The 18,323-nt window shown below is 31.7% G+C and overlaps 1 protein-coding gene across 1 annotated transcript; it reads left to right on the top strand.

The window, feature by feature from the left end:
• Positions 1-7,104: 7,104 nt before the first annotated feature.
• LOC114328082 (transcription factor A, mitochondrial) lies at positions 7,105-16,000 on the top strand. The gene is made up of 4 exons (XM_028276834.2): positions 7,105-7,318; positions 9,394-9,775; positions 12,399-12,686; positions 15,145-16,000. The coding sequence occupies exons 1-4, from the start codon at positions 7,251-7,253 to the stop codon at positions 15,181-15,183; spliced, it is 777 nt and encodes a 258-aa protein (XP_028132635.1). The 5' UTR covers positions 7,105-7,250; the 3' UTR covers positions 15,184-16,000.
• Positions 16,001-18,323: the final 2,323 nt, after the last annotated feature.

The raw sequence follows: 18,323 nt of genomic DNA, 5'->3' as shown, positions 1-18,323 counted from the left end.
ACATTCATTTTTTCTAATCGTGAGAAACCTAATAAGTATTTTTGAAAAATTTAAACGTAGAATGAAAGACATTTATTACAGAGGGCCGAAAGTCTCTGATAACTTCTATAATGTGTTGTTTTTTTAATAAGTTACAGGGGTGAAAAAAAAATGAGAAAATTTAGTGTGATTTTTAATTTCAAATATCTCCTTTAAAAGAAACTTTTTGTTTATTCTAAGAGGAAAGGAAGACTCCGACAACGATGGTTTGACAACGTACAGGACGATCTCAGAAATGAGGGGATTATTGGTTGGGAAGAAAGAGCAACAAAAAGGGATGAATAGAGGAGAATAGAGTAGTAAGTCAATTTAGTAGGCAAACAGCATGATTGGATAAGATGCCACACCACTTAATACAAGTTATTGTAATAAGTATTATATGTATTAATAATTAATACATATATTACAATTATTGTATTTTAGCACTAGGCTAGGCTAAGCAAAATAAAACAACTATTATTGTATTTTAGCCCTAGGCCTTCAAGGCTTGTTGAGCTTTGAGCTTTATAAATAATAAATAATCAAAATTACCTAATTAATGCCTAGTTTTTTTAGAAGAAAGATTTTCATTGAAGTATTTTTTAACACAAAATGGGTATGATACATTATTTAAAAGTACATTTTGTAAATCATGTAAATGAAAATTTATTTGACGTTAAAAACCAACACACACACCTACAGATGTTTAAATTATAATTCGAGTCACAACATAAATATTAAAAGGGGGTCATTAAATCATTATTATGGTAGAGTTCAAATTACTTGCTAAGCGGAAAAATGGTTTATTAAAAAATGATTATCTTTAGTCACTTACTAAAACCAAACCACTAAAATATTATTAACACATTTAAAACAATAGCAACACACAGCGACATTTAAAACAATATATTTATGCTTTATCAAGATTTATTTTATCTTAGAATAAACCCAACAACATACCTTTATGTAGTATGCTGATTTTATTTTTTGCGCACGTTTAATCACCTCAACCAACGGTCAACTTTTTTAACTCAAGCATGGGACTTTTAGGCTTCTTCTTCTTCCAGTTCCACCCCTATCAGAGATTGGAAATTATTCTGGCATTCTTTTTTGTTGGTTACGCGCCCAAATAGTTTAATGGAACTGCATCCAAACCTTTCACGGAGATTGTGAGCCACGAGATTTTACATCTTCCTACGCTTCTTCTGCCTTTTATTTTGCCCTGCATTCATTATTCTCTTTGCCTTATCCCAATGCTGGGTCGGCTTCCCTAATTGCATTTCTCCACAATTCTATCTTGGGTCATATCAATATTAATCCCCTTTAGCAACATGTACTGCCTAATCGTCTCCCCCCAGGTCTTTTTTGGTCTTCCTTTCCTACTTCTTCCAGGAATCTGAACTTCAGCAATTCTTCGTATTGGGTGTTAACGTCTCGACGTTGAACATGACCAAACCACCTTAACCTATGCTCTCTCATTTTCGCATCAATTGGTGCCATCCTAGACTTTCCCTAATATACTCATTTTTATTTTTATCCTTTTTTGTCACTCCACTCATCCATCTAAGCATTCTCATTTCCGCCAAATGCATCCTTGTTCCTCTTTCTTTTTCACTGCCTAACTTTTAGTTCCGTACATCATAGCCGGTCTTATGGCTGTTTTATAGAATTTCCCTTCAGCTTCATTGCAATTTTTCTGTTACACAACACACCAATCGCTTCCTTCCACTTCATCCATCCAGCCCTAATTAAATTCTAGTGCATGCATCTTCATCTATTTCTCCATTACTGTAATACCGATCCCAGGTACTTAAAACTATTGCTTTTCACAATCATTTCACCATCCAAAGACACCATTTTATGTGTAATAACTCCCTCTTTAAATGAACATTTCAAATACTCTGTTTTTGTCCTACTAAGTTTTAAACCTTTTTATTTGGTCCAAAACTAATGAGAATAAATAAGGACTAAGCACCGAGCTTTGGTGCAATCCTACTTTCACATGAAATTTATCAGTCTCTCCCACACCTGTCCTAACACTAGTCGTTACTCCCTCATACCTATCTCTCACGATCTTTACATATTCACCAGGGACTTCTTTCTTATTGAGTGCCCACCACAGAATCTCTCGAAGAACTTTATCATATGCTTTCTCAAGGTCAATGAGTACCATATGAGCGTTTTTTTCTTTACTCCTGCATTTTTCCATCAACTGCCTTGTAATGAAAATTTCATCTGTTGTTGATCTGCCCTGCATAAAGCCAAATTGATTATCGGATATTTCGGTTTCTTCACGTATTCCGCTTTTCCTTTCTTTATTTTTTGAAGCGCTTGAGCTACTTCCTCGTTTGTTATTTTAGTGACCATGGTCAAACGTGACCAATGGCTTAAAAATTTAAGGCTTATTTTGCCCTGCATTATCTTCCTTAATAGTTCGAATCTTTCACCTCTCCTAACGTGCGAACTTCCCAATTTTTATGGAATTTAAAACTTCCCATTGTTTTCCTAGTTGTTCGAGAACTTGTGTTTTTGTTTTGCTATCCATCCATGATATTTTTAGAATACGTCGGTAACACCACATTTCGAATGCTTCCAGGTTTTTAATGTTGGAGTATTTCAGTGTCCAGGCCTCAACCCCATACAAAAGGGTGGAAAAAATGTAACATCGAAGCATTCCTATCCGGAGCGATATAATATTGCGATTACAGAAAAGTTTTCTCATTCTGTTAAAAATTGACCTTGCAATTTCAATACGGCATCTTACTCCAGGATGTGGGTGAAAAAACGTGATATAATTCAGGAATTTTTGAAACCTATCAGGTGTTGTAAAGGACGATGCCAGGACTAACTTCTACTAAAATGTAACCAAAAATATTGTGCGCTTTTTTTTAATTGCGATTTTCATTTGTTAAATTTGCAATTTTTAATGATTTTTAATTTTGCAGCTTAGGATATTGATTTTAGAGAAAAACTTTTTAATAGAAAGTTGTAGTAAATTAAAAAACCTACAATTTGAGGTATGGTAAGTTTAATTTTGTTAATTGGTTATTGCAAAACAGGCTGCGAAAAGTCCAAAATGGTCGTTTTTTACAATTACATTATTTATTGTACAAATAATTTTTTTTTATTTTCTAAAGCTTTACAATGAAGACCTTTCAATTCCAAACATAAAAAAAATTGTAAAGTCAGATTAACGAATTTGTTGCTCAGATATTATAAATTGTTGATCCCAAGAGGTCAAATGTCGAAGGCTATAACTTTTTGAAAAAAATCATAGAGAGTTGGTGAAACATCCAATCTGCTTCTAAAGAGTTATATTTTCATATTCTGATCTAAATAAATGCGTAAAACATTTTTAAACCTCTAATTTTTGGGTTTGAAAATAAGGGGCAAATTTCGTTATAAACATTTAGAGCTGAAGCGGCCCTGTACATCCTATGAGTTTTTAACTTACAGATTATTGTTGCTGAAGATGAAACGAAGATTTATAAAAAAATAAAAAATTTCTACGACCAACTTAAGCCGAGATAATTGTTTTTTTTTCTTAAATCGTAGTGCCTTTATTTATAACAAATAAAAAATTATTTTACAGTCATTGACTAAAGAACGACTTATATTATTTTAAAATAAAAATTATAATAAAATATAATTACACTTAATTATTAAAAATTATTTTTAAAATCGGTGCTTTTGCAAGCGGCCGAATTTTGCAAATCGCCCGGCTCGCTTCAAATCCGCGCGCTCCGAAAATTTTTACGTAACTTGTATTAAATTTTGATAGAAAACCATTTAATAATATTACCATTATAATATACAGTTTATTTACCACTGTATTTGTTTTTCTTGATAAACTTTTATATGTGAAATCCAAAACGAATAGTCACTACAAGAAGAAAAAGTTTTATATTGTATATTACAGTAAGAAGTAACAATATTATTATTATAATTATATAACAATGAAAAAATTAAAAATATAGTTATATATTTCATATATATATATGTATCATTTTTGTAATATTATTTCTTCAGAAATTAAATTTCACATATAAAAGTTTATCAAGAAAAACAAATACAGTGGTAAATAGACTGTATATTATAATGGTAATATTATTAAATTGTTTTCTGTCAAAATTTAATACAAGTTACGTAAAAATTTTCCGAGCGCGCGGATTTGAAACGAGCCGGGCGATTTGCAAAATTCGGCCGCTCGCAAAACCACCGACTTTAAAAATAATTTTGAATAATTAAATGTAATTATATTTTATAATAATTTTTATTTTAAGATAATATAAGTCTTTCTTTAGTCAATGACTGTAAAATAATTTCTTAATTGTTATAAATAAAGGCACCACGATTTAAGAAATAAAAAACAATTATTTCGGCTTCAGTTGGTTGTAGAAATTTTTTATTTTTTTTATAAATCTTCGTTTTGTCTTCAGCAACAATAATCTGTAAGTTAGAAATTCATAGGATGTACAGGGCCGCTTCAGCTTTAAATGTTTATAAAGAAATTTGCCCACTTATTTTCAAACCCAAAAATTATCTCGGCTTAAGTTGGTCGTAGAAATTTTTTATTTTTTTATAAATCTTCGTTTCACCTTCAGGAACAATAATCTGTAAGTTAAAAACTCATAGGATGTACAGGGCCGCTTCAGTTCTAAATGTTTATAACGAAATTGCCCCCTTATTTTCAAACCCAAAAATTAGAGGTTTTAAAATGTTTTACGCATTTATTTACATCAGAATATGAAAACATAACTCTTTAGAAGGATATTGGATGTTTCACCAACTCTCTACGATTTTTTTTCAAAAAGTTATAGCCTTCGACATTTGACCTCTTGGTATAAACAATTTATAATATCTAAGCAACAAATTCGTTAATCTGGCATTGCAATTTTTTTTATGTTTGGAATTGAAAGATCTTCATTTTAAAGCTTTAAAAAATAAAAAAAATCATTTGTATAATAAATAATGCAATTGTAAAAAACGGCCATTTTGGACCTTTCGCAGGCTGTTTTGCAATAACCAATTAACTAAATTAAACCTACCATACCTCAAATTGTAGGTTTTTTAATTTACTACAACTTTCTATTAAAAAGTTTTTCTCTAAAATCAATATCCTAAGCTGCAAAATTAAAAATCATTAAAAATTGCAAATTTAACAAATGAAAATCGCAATTAAAAAAAAAGCGCACAATACTTTTGGTTACATTTTAGTAGAAGTTATTCCTGGCATCGTCCTTTACAACACCTGATAGGTTTCAAAAATTCCTGAATTATATCCTGAAATCGACCTATTTTTCACCCACAGCCTGGGGTATCTTATTTCTTTTGTCTGATCAGTATCTTCTGGGATTAATGTTCCAAGGTATTTGTACGACGACATTTGCTCAAATTCTGTATTATCTAGTCTCTATTTTGTAAAGCACAAAACATCAAAGTTAAGCTAGTACTAGATACCTACTTAAGATAAGAAAGTTTAAGTTACAATATCTAGGCCACGATATGAGAGGGGATAAATATGTGTTGCTACAAACCATAATGCAGGGAAAAACTACAGGGAAAACGAAGTATTGGAAGAAGACGCAACTCCTGAGTCAACAATCTGAGAAAGTGAAAGTGGTAGGTACCTATATTTGCAGTTCCGTCGACTTGTTCAGAGCTGCAATCTCAAAAGTGAATGATTACCAACCTCCTTAGAGGAGACGGTACAGAAGAAGAAGAAGAAGAAGCTTTTGTAAATACCATGAACTTCAAATTTATTTTTAGTCCATAATCGTTACGACGTAAAAAGTAAAAAATGTAATAGAAACATATAACAGGGTTAAAGTGAAGATTTGCGGGCCACAATGCGAGACAGGAAGATAAAAGATGGAATGCTGAAATACAAAACTGGACACCGTGGACAGGAAAAAGAAGAAGAGGAAGACCTCAGATGCGATGGAAGATGGAAGGACGATATTGTAAAAGCTGCAGGAACTAACTGGAAAAGCGCAGCCAAAGACATACGGAAATGGGAAGATTTGGGGAAGGCGTATGTCCAAAGTTGAATAGAAATGGGCTGAAGAAGAAGAAGAAGCGTTAGGTACAATGTATATTCAGTTGTTGAGCAAGGTGGTGTTGCAGTTTTAGTGTTCCCAGCAGAAGGACGTAGCGTCAGCATATCTTATGTTATTCACTGACTTCTGCCAACGCTAATTCTGAGATGGGAGAATTCATTGTATAAATTAAAGAATAATGGTTATAAATACACCCTTGCCGGCTTGGCGCACCCCACGGCGAATCTAGATATCCTCAGTCAGTTCATTTTAAAATTTCACTTTCGTTGTTTGATTCGAATAGAGATTACATAATTACTTGGTGGTGCACTCTATCAAATGCCTTCTCAAAATCAATGAAACAGGCATATACTTCCTGATTCATATCTAGGCTTCTCTGCTAAAGAACACTCACTGCAAACAGTGCATCCCGTGTTCCGAGACCTTTCATACACATACATCCCATTTGAGTATTACTTATGCCTTCGAGCCTTCGTCTAATTTCTTATGTATTCTATTGTGAATAATTTTTAAAAATAAATTTAAGGCATGGCTCATTAAGGCTATATGGTGCGATGTTCATTGCTATCTTTTGGATTGGCTTTTTTGGGAAGCATGTCGATTGGAGCAGAGCTATTCTTTAGGTATTATACCTGTTCATATGGTATTGAATGGATCCAAAAAAGGATCAGAAGAACTTTATAATTTGGCGGAATATCCATATCTCAAAGTTTTCCAGGCCGTAACGAGAACTATTATAATTGTCAGCGTCTAGGCTTCCATACCATGTAGTATCGGGATTTATTTCCAAAATTACCCATTTCACCTTACCTTTACGTCCTTACTGTATATTGGTAATTAACTTAAAAGTTTGTATTGTAGTCTATTGACCGTATTAAATAATATTTAGTTTACAATCTCTTTGTCTTTTTTATTATTTTATTAGTTAATTAAAAAATAAAATTTACAAACCTTCACCATATGCAACCATGCATACAGCAACGTGCATACACGGTTGCAAATTGATATTATGACAGTTGACATACTACTGAGCGTGAGCGTTCTTTTTTTCTATTTTTGATATCCAAACTTAACCTATAAAGTGTGCGTTTAATTTTTTCATTGTGTTTGTCTATTTTTGTGGACGAATTATCTATATATGGATTAATTTCTTGAAAAGTGTTCAACAGAAATATGGCTGGTCAAGGATTTTTATTCAAAACATTCAATGTTTTCAATAGCAGAATTATATCTGCAAATAGGTAAAGAAACAATTATAACGGATTTTTAGGCACAGAACTCCTTATAAGTTTTATGTATTATTGCTAATTCATTACCAATATGATGTATTATTATTCTTCATCTTAAATTGCCCTATCCTCAATGGAGGTTGGTTACTAGTTACTACAAAATTTGGCCCTGTCTATTGTGGGATATTTCTTAGCCAGGATAGTCTTTTCCTTCCTAGTCCACTCGTTCATAGCACTCTAGTTGAGCATATTGGTACTTAATATTTCTCAGTATGTTGTCTAGGTATGATGTTTTTCTTTCACTGCTTTGAAAAGTTCTTGTTCCTTTCGTATCTATGCAGCACTTCTTCTTTGAAGTATGCGATGTCCACGAAATTTTGAAGATTCTCCAGTAGGTCCACTTTTCCAAGGCCTGCAATTTATTTAGGGTCCACATTTCAACTGCATAGAGAAAATTTAACCAGACATAGCATTTTGGTAACGACAGAACACCTAGCAGAACGCTTAGCGGAACTGTGGTGGGACGTTGGCCAGTAGGAAGATCAAGGAAGAGGTGGGTAGACAAAGTGAGAACAGATGCTAAAGAGATACCTATTGAGGGTGGACAACTGGAGGAGAGCAGCCAGAGACAGAGATACTTGGAGACAAATGCTAGGGAAGGCCAGGGCCTGACTTGGGCTGTACCGCCATAGGAGAGAGAGAGCATTTTGATAAACGCAGTAAAATTTTCAGTTTTGATCTTCAATCTTTTGATTTTTTCCAAAGATTTTCTGGCCTGTTCTATTCTAGATCTCATTTCTAGATCAGGATTTAGGCTGCTGTCGAGCCAACATCCCAGGTACTTAAATCTATTAACCTCTTCTAAAATGTGCCCTTTTATTGTACAATAATGAGGTACATTCTGGTTTTTACGGATTGACATCACTTTGACTGGTTGTCTTAATGTTTATTTTTATATTGAATTGCTCACAGGTCGAGCTGGTCCTGCAGGTGAATAGTTGTAGACCCAAGTCAGAATCTGCAATCAACACTGTGTCATCAGCTTATCTGAAGCTGTTGCGTACTATTACTATTAGTTTTGTTGATGTAGGTACCAGTGGCAGCTCGTGATTTTTACAATAGGGGAGGCTATACCTAACTGTAAAATATCTAGACAAATTTGCACTAGCAAAAAAATGCGCCAAAAATGTAATTTAAGGCCCCATTTTTTGACCCTTTTTTATTTACATTTCATAATATCATCCTAATTCATAATTTCATGATATCATATCATTTTAAAAATAGTTAGTCTAATTGTAAAAGTTTAATACCAAAATTTGTGTCGTTTATTTGTTAACAATTCCATCTATTTGTAAATAGATACCTCGCATATCAAAATAAATACATATTTGAAGTTTTGCAGTCCATACATAATGAAGCTTCAAATTTTTTAAGATACTCAACTGAATTTTTTTAATTCTAAACACGGCCTACTGCGAATTCAAAAACACCATAAATTACCGATATTTTGCTTTGAGTTAGAGATATCGGAAAAAGTTATTTGAGCAAGTTGTTCCAAATATTATTATAACCCCACATACCAAATTTCATAACAAAATTCGCACTTTTAGATTTTTCATTATTTTTAGTCAGGACCCTAAAATTCGTTGTCCCGAGACGCACTCAACCACGCAACGGAGCTGAGAAGCTATTCTGCCTCCCTTGGTATATCTCCAAGCAGCGTGTGATGGCACCGTAGATGCCACTGTTAGGAGACCGGGTCTCCTAATTAGCAACGGAGACTGCTGGGCTTCTCGGCTTCGTGCTCTGTTCATGCATCTCGGGATAACCCAGGGTCCTGCCTACAATAATATGTAATAAAACTGAGATGCGATCATGCGTTCTAATGCTAATGCTCCGTATGTATGGATAATTAGGGATAATATGGAATTTACACATTGTATAATAGAGACTGCTTGTTGTTTTCACGATTCATGATAAACAAAACAGTGTAGAGTGTGTAAAAAATTTATGGGGAGGCTGAGCCTCCCTTGCCTCCTCTGACGAGCCGCCACTGGTAGGTACTATTAAACTTATATTACTTTCAGGTTAAATGTGGCAAATTTCCAAACCCCCACCAGGACCATAAAAACAGAGACTAAGGAAAGACTCAAATCCTTAAATATTCCTGAAAAGCCGAAGAAACCTTTAACGCCCTATTTACAGTATGTTAATCAAAAGCGAAGTACTATAGTTAAGGAAAATCCCAATATACTTCCCAAAGATGTATTAAGAAAACTCTCAGAAGAATGGAAACAAGTGACTGAAGAAGAAAAGGAGAAACTGAAGGAAAAGTATCAAAAAGAAGCAGAGATATATGATAAAGACATATTAAAATTTAATACAGCTTTAACTGCAGAACAGAGAGAAATCTTGCAGATAGCTAATAATGAAAAGAAAGAAGACAGAAAGAAAAGGAAGATTACGAAGGTATTGTACGGTTTAAATTTATGTTTATATATCTTGCAATTTGGGAATTTATTATTATGCTTTTTATTGCAGTAGTCTCTTCTTCTTAAATCAGGCGAGGCTTGTTAGTCTCTGGCACTTATCCATAAGGCCATTGTACCATACCTTGCTTTTTTCCTTAAACTATAATGAATTCTGTGAACTCAATGAAGGCCAACAGTTCTCTTATTGGTAGTTTTAGGATCTCTTCTGGTTCAAACCTCAGCTGACCAGTGAATTCCTGTCTTACATCACTTACAGCCGGAAAAATGAAAGAATATCCATGAACGATCATATCAAGCACATATTTTGGATTTGCTGTCTTTTCTATAAATAACAAACAAGAGAGATAGATTATTAAGTGTTGTCTACTAAGCAAAAACATTATCCAAGACATACGCAGTTACATATTTATAATTGACAGAGTGAGACAGCGATACAATTGTTCAACGTAGTTATATTAATTTAGTAGAAAATTTAAGCTCACACTTGACTATTTCTGTACTTCTAATGTCATTCTTAGAAAATCATTCATCAGTAGAGATAATCATTGTATGAACTACTATTTGAGTAATCGTGCTGGTCAACTATAATCTGACAGATTCGATTTCTGTCACTTTGACAGGAAACTGGGTTAGGTTCGGTAGAGTTTATAAATTTTAATAATCAGTTGTATTTACTTGAATAAACTCAGTTCTTTTAAAAGCTATTTTGATATTATATTGTATTTTTGGTTTGGAAAGTATTTATTTAATTAATAAGTCAATAAAATTTGTAAGTCATCATCTCTCAATATGGTTAACTTCTGTCTATGAGTTTGCCAAACGTGTACATATTACTCTGACTTTTCAATCATAGTGTATAAAATTACAGATTAGTATATTTTTACGAATGTACATTTATTTGCAGATAATGTTTGGAAAATGATATGGATACCAAAATGATCTGAATTCATTAAGTTTACTTTCATTTAAGTCACTTAATGCAGCCGACATAAACGACATTTTTTAAATTCCTGTTACTATTTACGTCTGGCAACTTTAACATGGAGAAATTCATAAAACTATATTTGCTTACTCATTATTTTTGTATTATTAATCTATATCAAATAATTAATTACGGTATTAAAAGTAACGTTTATTACCAATAAATATACAGGGTGGTGAATCGTAAAACGGACCATAGGAAACTCAATGTAAAATTCTAAACTGTTGAATTCCTGCTTCCCTAATTATTTTACATTAAAAGTCATGAGAAGCTATTTGTAGAGGATTGAAATCTGTATTAAAAACAAAAGTTACAATTGCTCTACGATTTAAATACATTCCAAAATTTTGAAAAATACAATGTATTTGTACATTAGGTATTGTGTTCAAGTTTGGCCACACGTTACTATTTAACTGACAGTATGCACACTATTGACTGAAGAAAACATCTTTATTATTAATACTTTCTCCTTAACTGAGGGTATCTTATCAAGTTTATTGTGTTTTAAACAATAAATGATGAAATAAATAAAAAAGTGACGGTTCAAATTGTTAATATAATAACTTCATTGTCACCAAATGCAACCTTATACACATTATTGCACTGTGTGTGGCCTAAATTTGGCGTGATACTGTTTAAAATTCACTATATTTTTTACAAAATTTTTAATAATTATTGTTTCTATAACAATTTTAACAGTTGTTTTCAATGTAGATTTCAATCCCCTACAAATAGTTTCTTATGACTTTTGATGTAAAATAATTAGGGAAGCAGGAATTCAACAGTTTAACATTTTACATTGAGTTTCCTATGGCCCGTTTTCCAATTCACCACCCGGTATAGGTATTATCAGAAAAAGAATAACATCACAAAAAATTTTTGACACATTTACGTAGCGAAAAATCGTATGGTGGGGTAGTAGTCATATCCTTTTTTTACAGTATTAACTTAGGTTAGACATTGTTTTGACTAGAAATTTTTGATTTGATTTGTATGCATATCATCGATGACACATGGGTATTCTTTCATTTTTCCTACTGTACACTCACTGGTCTTGACATGGCCGATAATAATCTCCTCCCTCAAGTTGAGGGTTCACTATAATGTTTGTATATTTGACGCAGAAATGATTACCCCCACCGGCCATGTTACAGTTGTAGAGCTGTAGCATATTGCAATGGCATAGTATGGGTATGTCATGGTTCATTCTCCTTTACCTAATAATCTCCTAATATCCAGTTACTCTTTCAGTGACCATTTTCATCTCTTGGATGTTGAGGTTCTTCAAATAGTTAGAGTATTTTATCAACATTCTTGATTTGCATTCTTTTTCTTTATTTGACCTTGTTATTTCAGAAAATTAATAAAAACGAGAAAAAAATTATTGTTTGAAATTTTCGCTTCATATATTTTAAGTCCTTGTCCCAGATGCTGAATTCACACTAACGGTTAATAGAATGTAAGTAAACACATGTCACTAAGTGGCGACAACTGCACTGGAGAGAGAAACTGAATGTCACTGACAAGTGACATGTGCAGCGAATGTGTTAAAACAATTTTATTAACTTTTAACCAAATAAATTTTCTATAAGTTATATTGTATGTATTTATTTTTTAGTTATTAAAAGAAACTCACAAACCCAAAAAACCACAGGGTCCTTATCTGTTATACCTCCAAGAACAAAGTAAAATTAGAAATGTTCCTCTTAATATCCTGATAAAGACTGTAAAGAATGACTGGGCGCAGGTATCAGACAGCCAGAAGGAGAAATATAGAGCTCAATACGCTAAGGAACATGAAAAATATGAGATAGAATTAGAAAATTGGGAGAAGAAAATGATCAGCGAAGGCCATCCAGAATTAGTTAGAGTCAAGCACAGAGTTCCAGAAGAGAGGCCATCTAGGGTAAAGTTTTATTACTGATTTTCAGGTTATACAGTATGTCCCTGTAAGTTGTATCCATATGGAAAACTTTTTTATTATTAATTGTACGAAAAAAAGTTATTCTTTATAAAAAGCTCTGCATGGTCCAAAACCTAAGATTTAACCATCAAATATCAAATTTTTTGAATATTATACGAGGTATATCAAAAAGTTTGAATTTCACTCAAGAGTAAAGTTTATTTTTCACAATATTGAAAATTGCTATAATGAAAAGTTGTTTGGAATTAAAAACTGTATTCTAGTATGCAATTACATCCTTCTAATTGAAATTTTTTTTTTTTTGAAAAATTATGGATAACTAACATTATTTTTAGTTATTTTAATTCAGATAACTCTTTTATTATTAATTTTACGAAAAAAAGTGATTCTTATTAAAAAGTTCTGCATGGTCTAAAATCTAAAATACAACCATATTTTGTCAAATTTTATCAATTTTATACGAGGTATGTCAAAAAATATGAATTTCGCTCAAGAGTAAAATATGTTTATTTTTCACAATATCGAAAATTGTTATTATGAAAAATTATTTAGAATTAAAAACTATGTTTCAGTATGTAATTACATCCTTCTAATTGAAATATTCTGAACTATCAAGGTACTTTACTTTTGATCTAAATTTATCTTTTTTGACATACCTCGTATAAAATTGATAAAATTTGATATAAGATGGTTGTATTTTAAGTTTTAGACCATCCAGAACTTTTTATTAAGAATCACTTTTTTTCGTAAAATTAATCATAAAAGAGTTATCAGAAATTAAATAACTGAAAAAATAATGATAAATATCATTTTTCAAAAAAAAAAATTTTTTTTATTTGAAGGATGTAATTGCATATTAGAATATAGTTTTTAATTCCAAACAACTTTTCATAATAGCAATTTCCAATATTACGAAAAATAAAGCTACTTTACACTTGAGTGAATTTTAAACTTTTTAACATACCTCGTATAATATTCAAAAAATTTGATATTTGATGATTAAATCTTAGGTTTTGGACCATGCAGAGCTTTTTATAAAGAATAACTTTTTTTCGTAAAATTAATAATAAAAAAGTTTTCCATATGGATACAACTTACAGGGACATACTGTATAATATCGATGCCTCAGAAGCCAATCCGTGTAAAAGTCAATAAATGTTTGAAATGAGATAATAAGATTTTTGTTGTTGAAAATAGTTGCAGAAAATGAGGAGCAATTAAAAATAAATAAACCGCCCTTATTGATCATAATATAAATATTATATTCTTAAATATAAACAAGGAAACTATTTGTCGTTGGTGTATTCTTTGGTGTTACATATCATAAGTCATTTTTAGGGAGAACTTGACTTACACCGTTTGGCTTCTAAAGTATCCATATATGTAATTATCGAAGTAAATATCACAACTTCTTTAATATTTCTTATGGTTATCTTGGTTCTTTTAATTTTTTGAAAAAGTATTTAAATATTTTTATCTCTCTTTACTGCTTTCCCTTCTTATGGAGTATTAACACTCTTGCGCTTGTTGGAGATAGCTGATTGTATGGATCAGATCATCCTCTTCTGTTTTAATCCTTCAAAATTTCCTCTAAAAATATTTTCATTCCTATCTATATCTCGCTCTCTATTGTTTTAGTTTTTTTTTGTGTTGCTTTGTAGGTTTCTCAGTGTTCTATAAAACAATGTTATATTTTCTTTACTGTTTTCTTCTATTTTTTTTCTCCCAACTTTTCTATTTCTTTTCTCCCAGCTTTTTTATTTCTCATTGTTGACTGTTTCTTTAACTTTCATTCTCTGTATTCTGTATCTTTCATATTTTTGTTGCTGTTCGTCTTATACATATTCTTTCCACAATTTATTTGCCTTTAGTTCAATTTTTACTTCATTATTCCACCATGTTTCTCTTTCTGTGTGTTTTTTCTCTTTATTATTGTTTGCAATCCCACATACTAATTTCGCTCTATTTTTCTCAATTCCTCTATTATTTCTCCTTCTTTGTTCATTTCGTTGCCTAACTCCTGCTTATATCCGATTTTCGTTGTTTCTTCACTTAGTTTATGTATTTTAATTATTTCCTTGTACAGTCGAACCCATTTGAAGTATTTTCTTCCACTAGATTTTTTAACTAACTGGCACTGTATTGTTTATAGCTTCTATCATGTTTATTTTTTAGTTCCATTGACATCTTGTCTTCTATAATTATTATGCATCCTTAACCGATTTTTGTCCTTTTCCGATTTGTTCTGTCGCTAAATGAAAAAAAAAACTAAACTCGTCTCTAAAAATAAAACTATTAATGTAAAAAAAATCCTCAAATAAATGTATCAAAAATACTGTTGTCCTCATACATCTCGTATGTTTTTTAATTTATTAAATGTTGTGAATCACCTGATAGAGTATTTTAATCAATAATTTGTTGACAAAAATCTAAATTTCAGATTCTAGACCTGAAGGGGAAGAAGCCTAGTAAACAATAGGAATTCGAGTGTCTTCACTCAGATTCATCTGCCGCTACTGCGGGTGAAGACACGTTTCATATTGAAACAAAGAAACAAACTGAGAAAGAATGTCTCGAAAATATGAATAAAAATCAACAAAACTCGATAAATTCAGAAAATAGTCTCATCACCGGGAACCCGATAAATTCAGAAAATAATGTCATTACAGGGGCCAATTCCCAGGGATCTATTTCTGATAATAATCATTTTAAAAGAAGTGAATCTGTAAAAGATTCTAAAGATCCTGATAATTTAAGTTCTCGTTCTGTTTCTTTTGATCGGATAAATGAAGTGGCAGAGAAAACCAGCTCAAAGGCTAACTATTCCATTAAAGAGGAAGATAAACCAACACCTTCAGAGTTACCGGAAGATAAGAAAGATAATCAAGCGAAAGAAGAAAAAAGGGACGGTCTGGTCAAAACGTTTTGGAAGTTCTTCAAAAAATCCTAATTTAGAATGCGAAAAATTTAGATTTTGTTTTAGTTTTAAGTACGGGTGAGAAATGACGTGAAGATTTTTGTTTATTTTATGCTTAGATTAAATACATATACAATATATCTGTTTTATGATGTAAACGTGTTAAGGTTTTTTAAATTTATAAAAAAGAACGTATTTTTAATATTCTATTAAAAGTCACCCTTGCTATTCTGGAAGAGAATTGATGGCCAAATATCCTAGTTCTATACATATCAAGTCTTCCCACTGAATCTTCATTTAGTTTCTTTGTTTAATAATTTTAAGTTTAAGATTTATGAGATAAGTTTGATAAATAAATAATAAATGTGTGTTGCTATTACATTCTTTTTGATAAATGGGGTTAGGCTACAGTTAGCACCTATGATTCTTCCCAGAGACCTCTTTCAGTCGTGACATTTTGTGTTTTAGGCATTTCTAGAATAATTATTTCATGAAATTTGAGACAAATTTGACAATTGTCAGGATTATATTTATAATTGATGGATTCGACCGTTACTTGATGGAAGTTCATTTTATATAACAATAAAACACTGAAAACGATTGTTTTCTATACTTCCACAACATTTATTATAACTATGTGACTACAGCTGTTTCGGCAGAGTGCCTTTCTTAAGTGATTTAGTTTACAGTGTGTTTGCCTTTTTAAGGTCTGAGTGGGGAGCTGTTTGTCTCGAGTTGGTCATTCAGAATTATATCTGTATTTGTTAATTTATTACTTTCCATATATTCTAATAAAGATAGCTTAAGGCCTTTATTTTGAATATGCAGAATTTCAAACTCTTCATTAAAAGAATGATTATGATCTAGAAGGTGAAGTGCGTATGTAGAAGTGTCTGTTTTTCTATTGTTGAAAGCCCTTTTGTGTTCTGCTATCCGTTTGTCAAAGGTTCTGCCAGTTTGGGCGATGTAAGTTTTCGGGCAGTCACCACAAGTTAGTTTGTAGACACCACTCTGTAGTTGTTTTCTCTTTCGGCTCTTATTGTTCTTAATATATTTGCTTAAGTTGTTATTAGTTCTGAAAGCTGGTGTTATTCCTTTCTTTTTTATGTATCTGGCTATTTTTGTTGTTATCTTGCCAGTATATGTGATAGAGCAGAAGGTACTGGGTTCTTTCTGTGGTGGTGGATAGACTAATTTCAGGGCTTTCTTATGGAATTTTTGGTTTAAAATTTTATTAATCGTTTGTTCGTTATAGCCATTGTTTACAGCTATTTGTTTAATGATGTTCAGTTCTATTTCGAAGTTATTTTTTGACATGGGAATTTCTGTCAGTCTATTTATCATGCTATGGTAGGCTGCTAATTTGTGTTGTGTCAGTATAGGTAGGTTTATGATATACGGAGAACTCATGTTTGTTGTGTAGTCTGGTAATTGTTACATCTAGAAAGTTTATGGGCTTATTCTGTTCTGTTGCTATTATACATACATTAATTCAGTTCATAGTAATATTGAGTTTACAATAGAAACAGAACAGAATAAGTCCATAAACTTTCTAGATGTAACAATTACCAGACTACAAAACAAACATGAGTTCTCCGTATATCTTAAACCTACCCATACTGACACAACTATACACAATTCATCATCCCATCCTACACAACACAAATTAGCAGCCTACCATAGCATGATACATAGACTGACAGAAATTCACATGTGAAAAAATAACTTCGAAATAGAACTGAACATCATTAAACAAATAGCAGTAAACAATGGCTATAACGAACAAACGATTAATAAAATTTTAAACCAAAAACTCCATAAGAAAGCCCTGAAATTAGTCTATCCACCACCACAGAAAGAACCCAGTACCTTCTGCTCTATCACATATACTGGCAAAATAACAACAAAAATAGCCAGATACATAAAAAAGAAAGGAATAACACCAGCTTTCAGAACTAATAACAACTTAGGCAAATATATTAAGAACAATAAGAGCCGAAAGAGAAAACAACTTCAGAGTGGTGTCTACAAACTAACTTGTGGTGACTGTCCGAAAACTTACATCGGTCAAACTGGCAGAACCTTTGACAAACGGATAGCAGAACAAAAAAGGCTTTCAACAATAGAAAAACAGTCACTTCTACATACGCACTTCACCTTCTAGATCATAATCATTCTTTTAATGAAGAGTTTCAAACTCTGCATATTCAAAATAAAGGCCTTAAGCTATCTTTATTAGAATCTATGGAAATTAATAAATTAAAAAATACAGATATAATTCTGAATGACCCACTAGAGACAAACAGCTCCCCACTCCTCAACCTCTTCATTTAAAGACCTTAAAAAAGCAAACACATTGTAAACTAAATCACTTCAGAAAAGCACTCTGTCGAAACAGCTGTAGTCACATAGTTATAATAAATTTTGTGGAAGTATAGAAACCAAACTTTTTCCAGTGTTTTATTGTTAGCAAAAATAATAATTTACACATGAGTGTTCAAGCTCAAATATTTGCAATTAAAAGTAACACTAAATTTTCTCTTTATTTTCACCCCTGTAACTTATTAAAATAAACATTATAGAAGTTTTCAGGGACTTTCGTACCTCAGTAATAATGTAATCTTTATATATAAAGTGTAAGTATAGTCTGTTCGCTAAACTCAGATGCAACTTTCTAGATATTTTAGTCGGTAATTTTGCCA

This window comes from Diabrotica virgifera, chromosome 2 (genome assembly GCF_917563875.1).
Source record: "Diabrotica virgifera virgifera chromosome 2, PGI_DIABVI_V3a".
In the NCBI taxonomy this organism is placed as follows: Eukaryota; Metazoa; Arthropoda; class Insecta; order Coleoptera; family Chrysomelidae; genus Diabrotica; species Diabrotica virgifera.
The sequence above is the reverse complement of the archived record's forward strand: the minus strand, read 5'-3'. Positions and strand labels throughout refer to the sequence as shown.

Coding starts and splice junctions, on each gene's coding strand:
- LOC114328082 (XM_028276834.2), top strand. CDS start 7,251: ATGGCTGGTCAAGGATTTTTATTCAAAACATTCAATGTTTTCAATAGC. Junction 7,319..9,393: donor AGAATTATATCTGCAAATAG/GTAAAGAAACAA, acceptor TATTACTTTCAG/GTTAAATGTGGCAAATTTCC. Junction 9,776..12,398: donor AGAAAAGGAAGATTACGAAG/GTATTGTACGGT, acceptor TTTATTTTTTAG/TTATTAAAAGAAACTCACAA.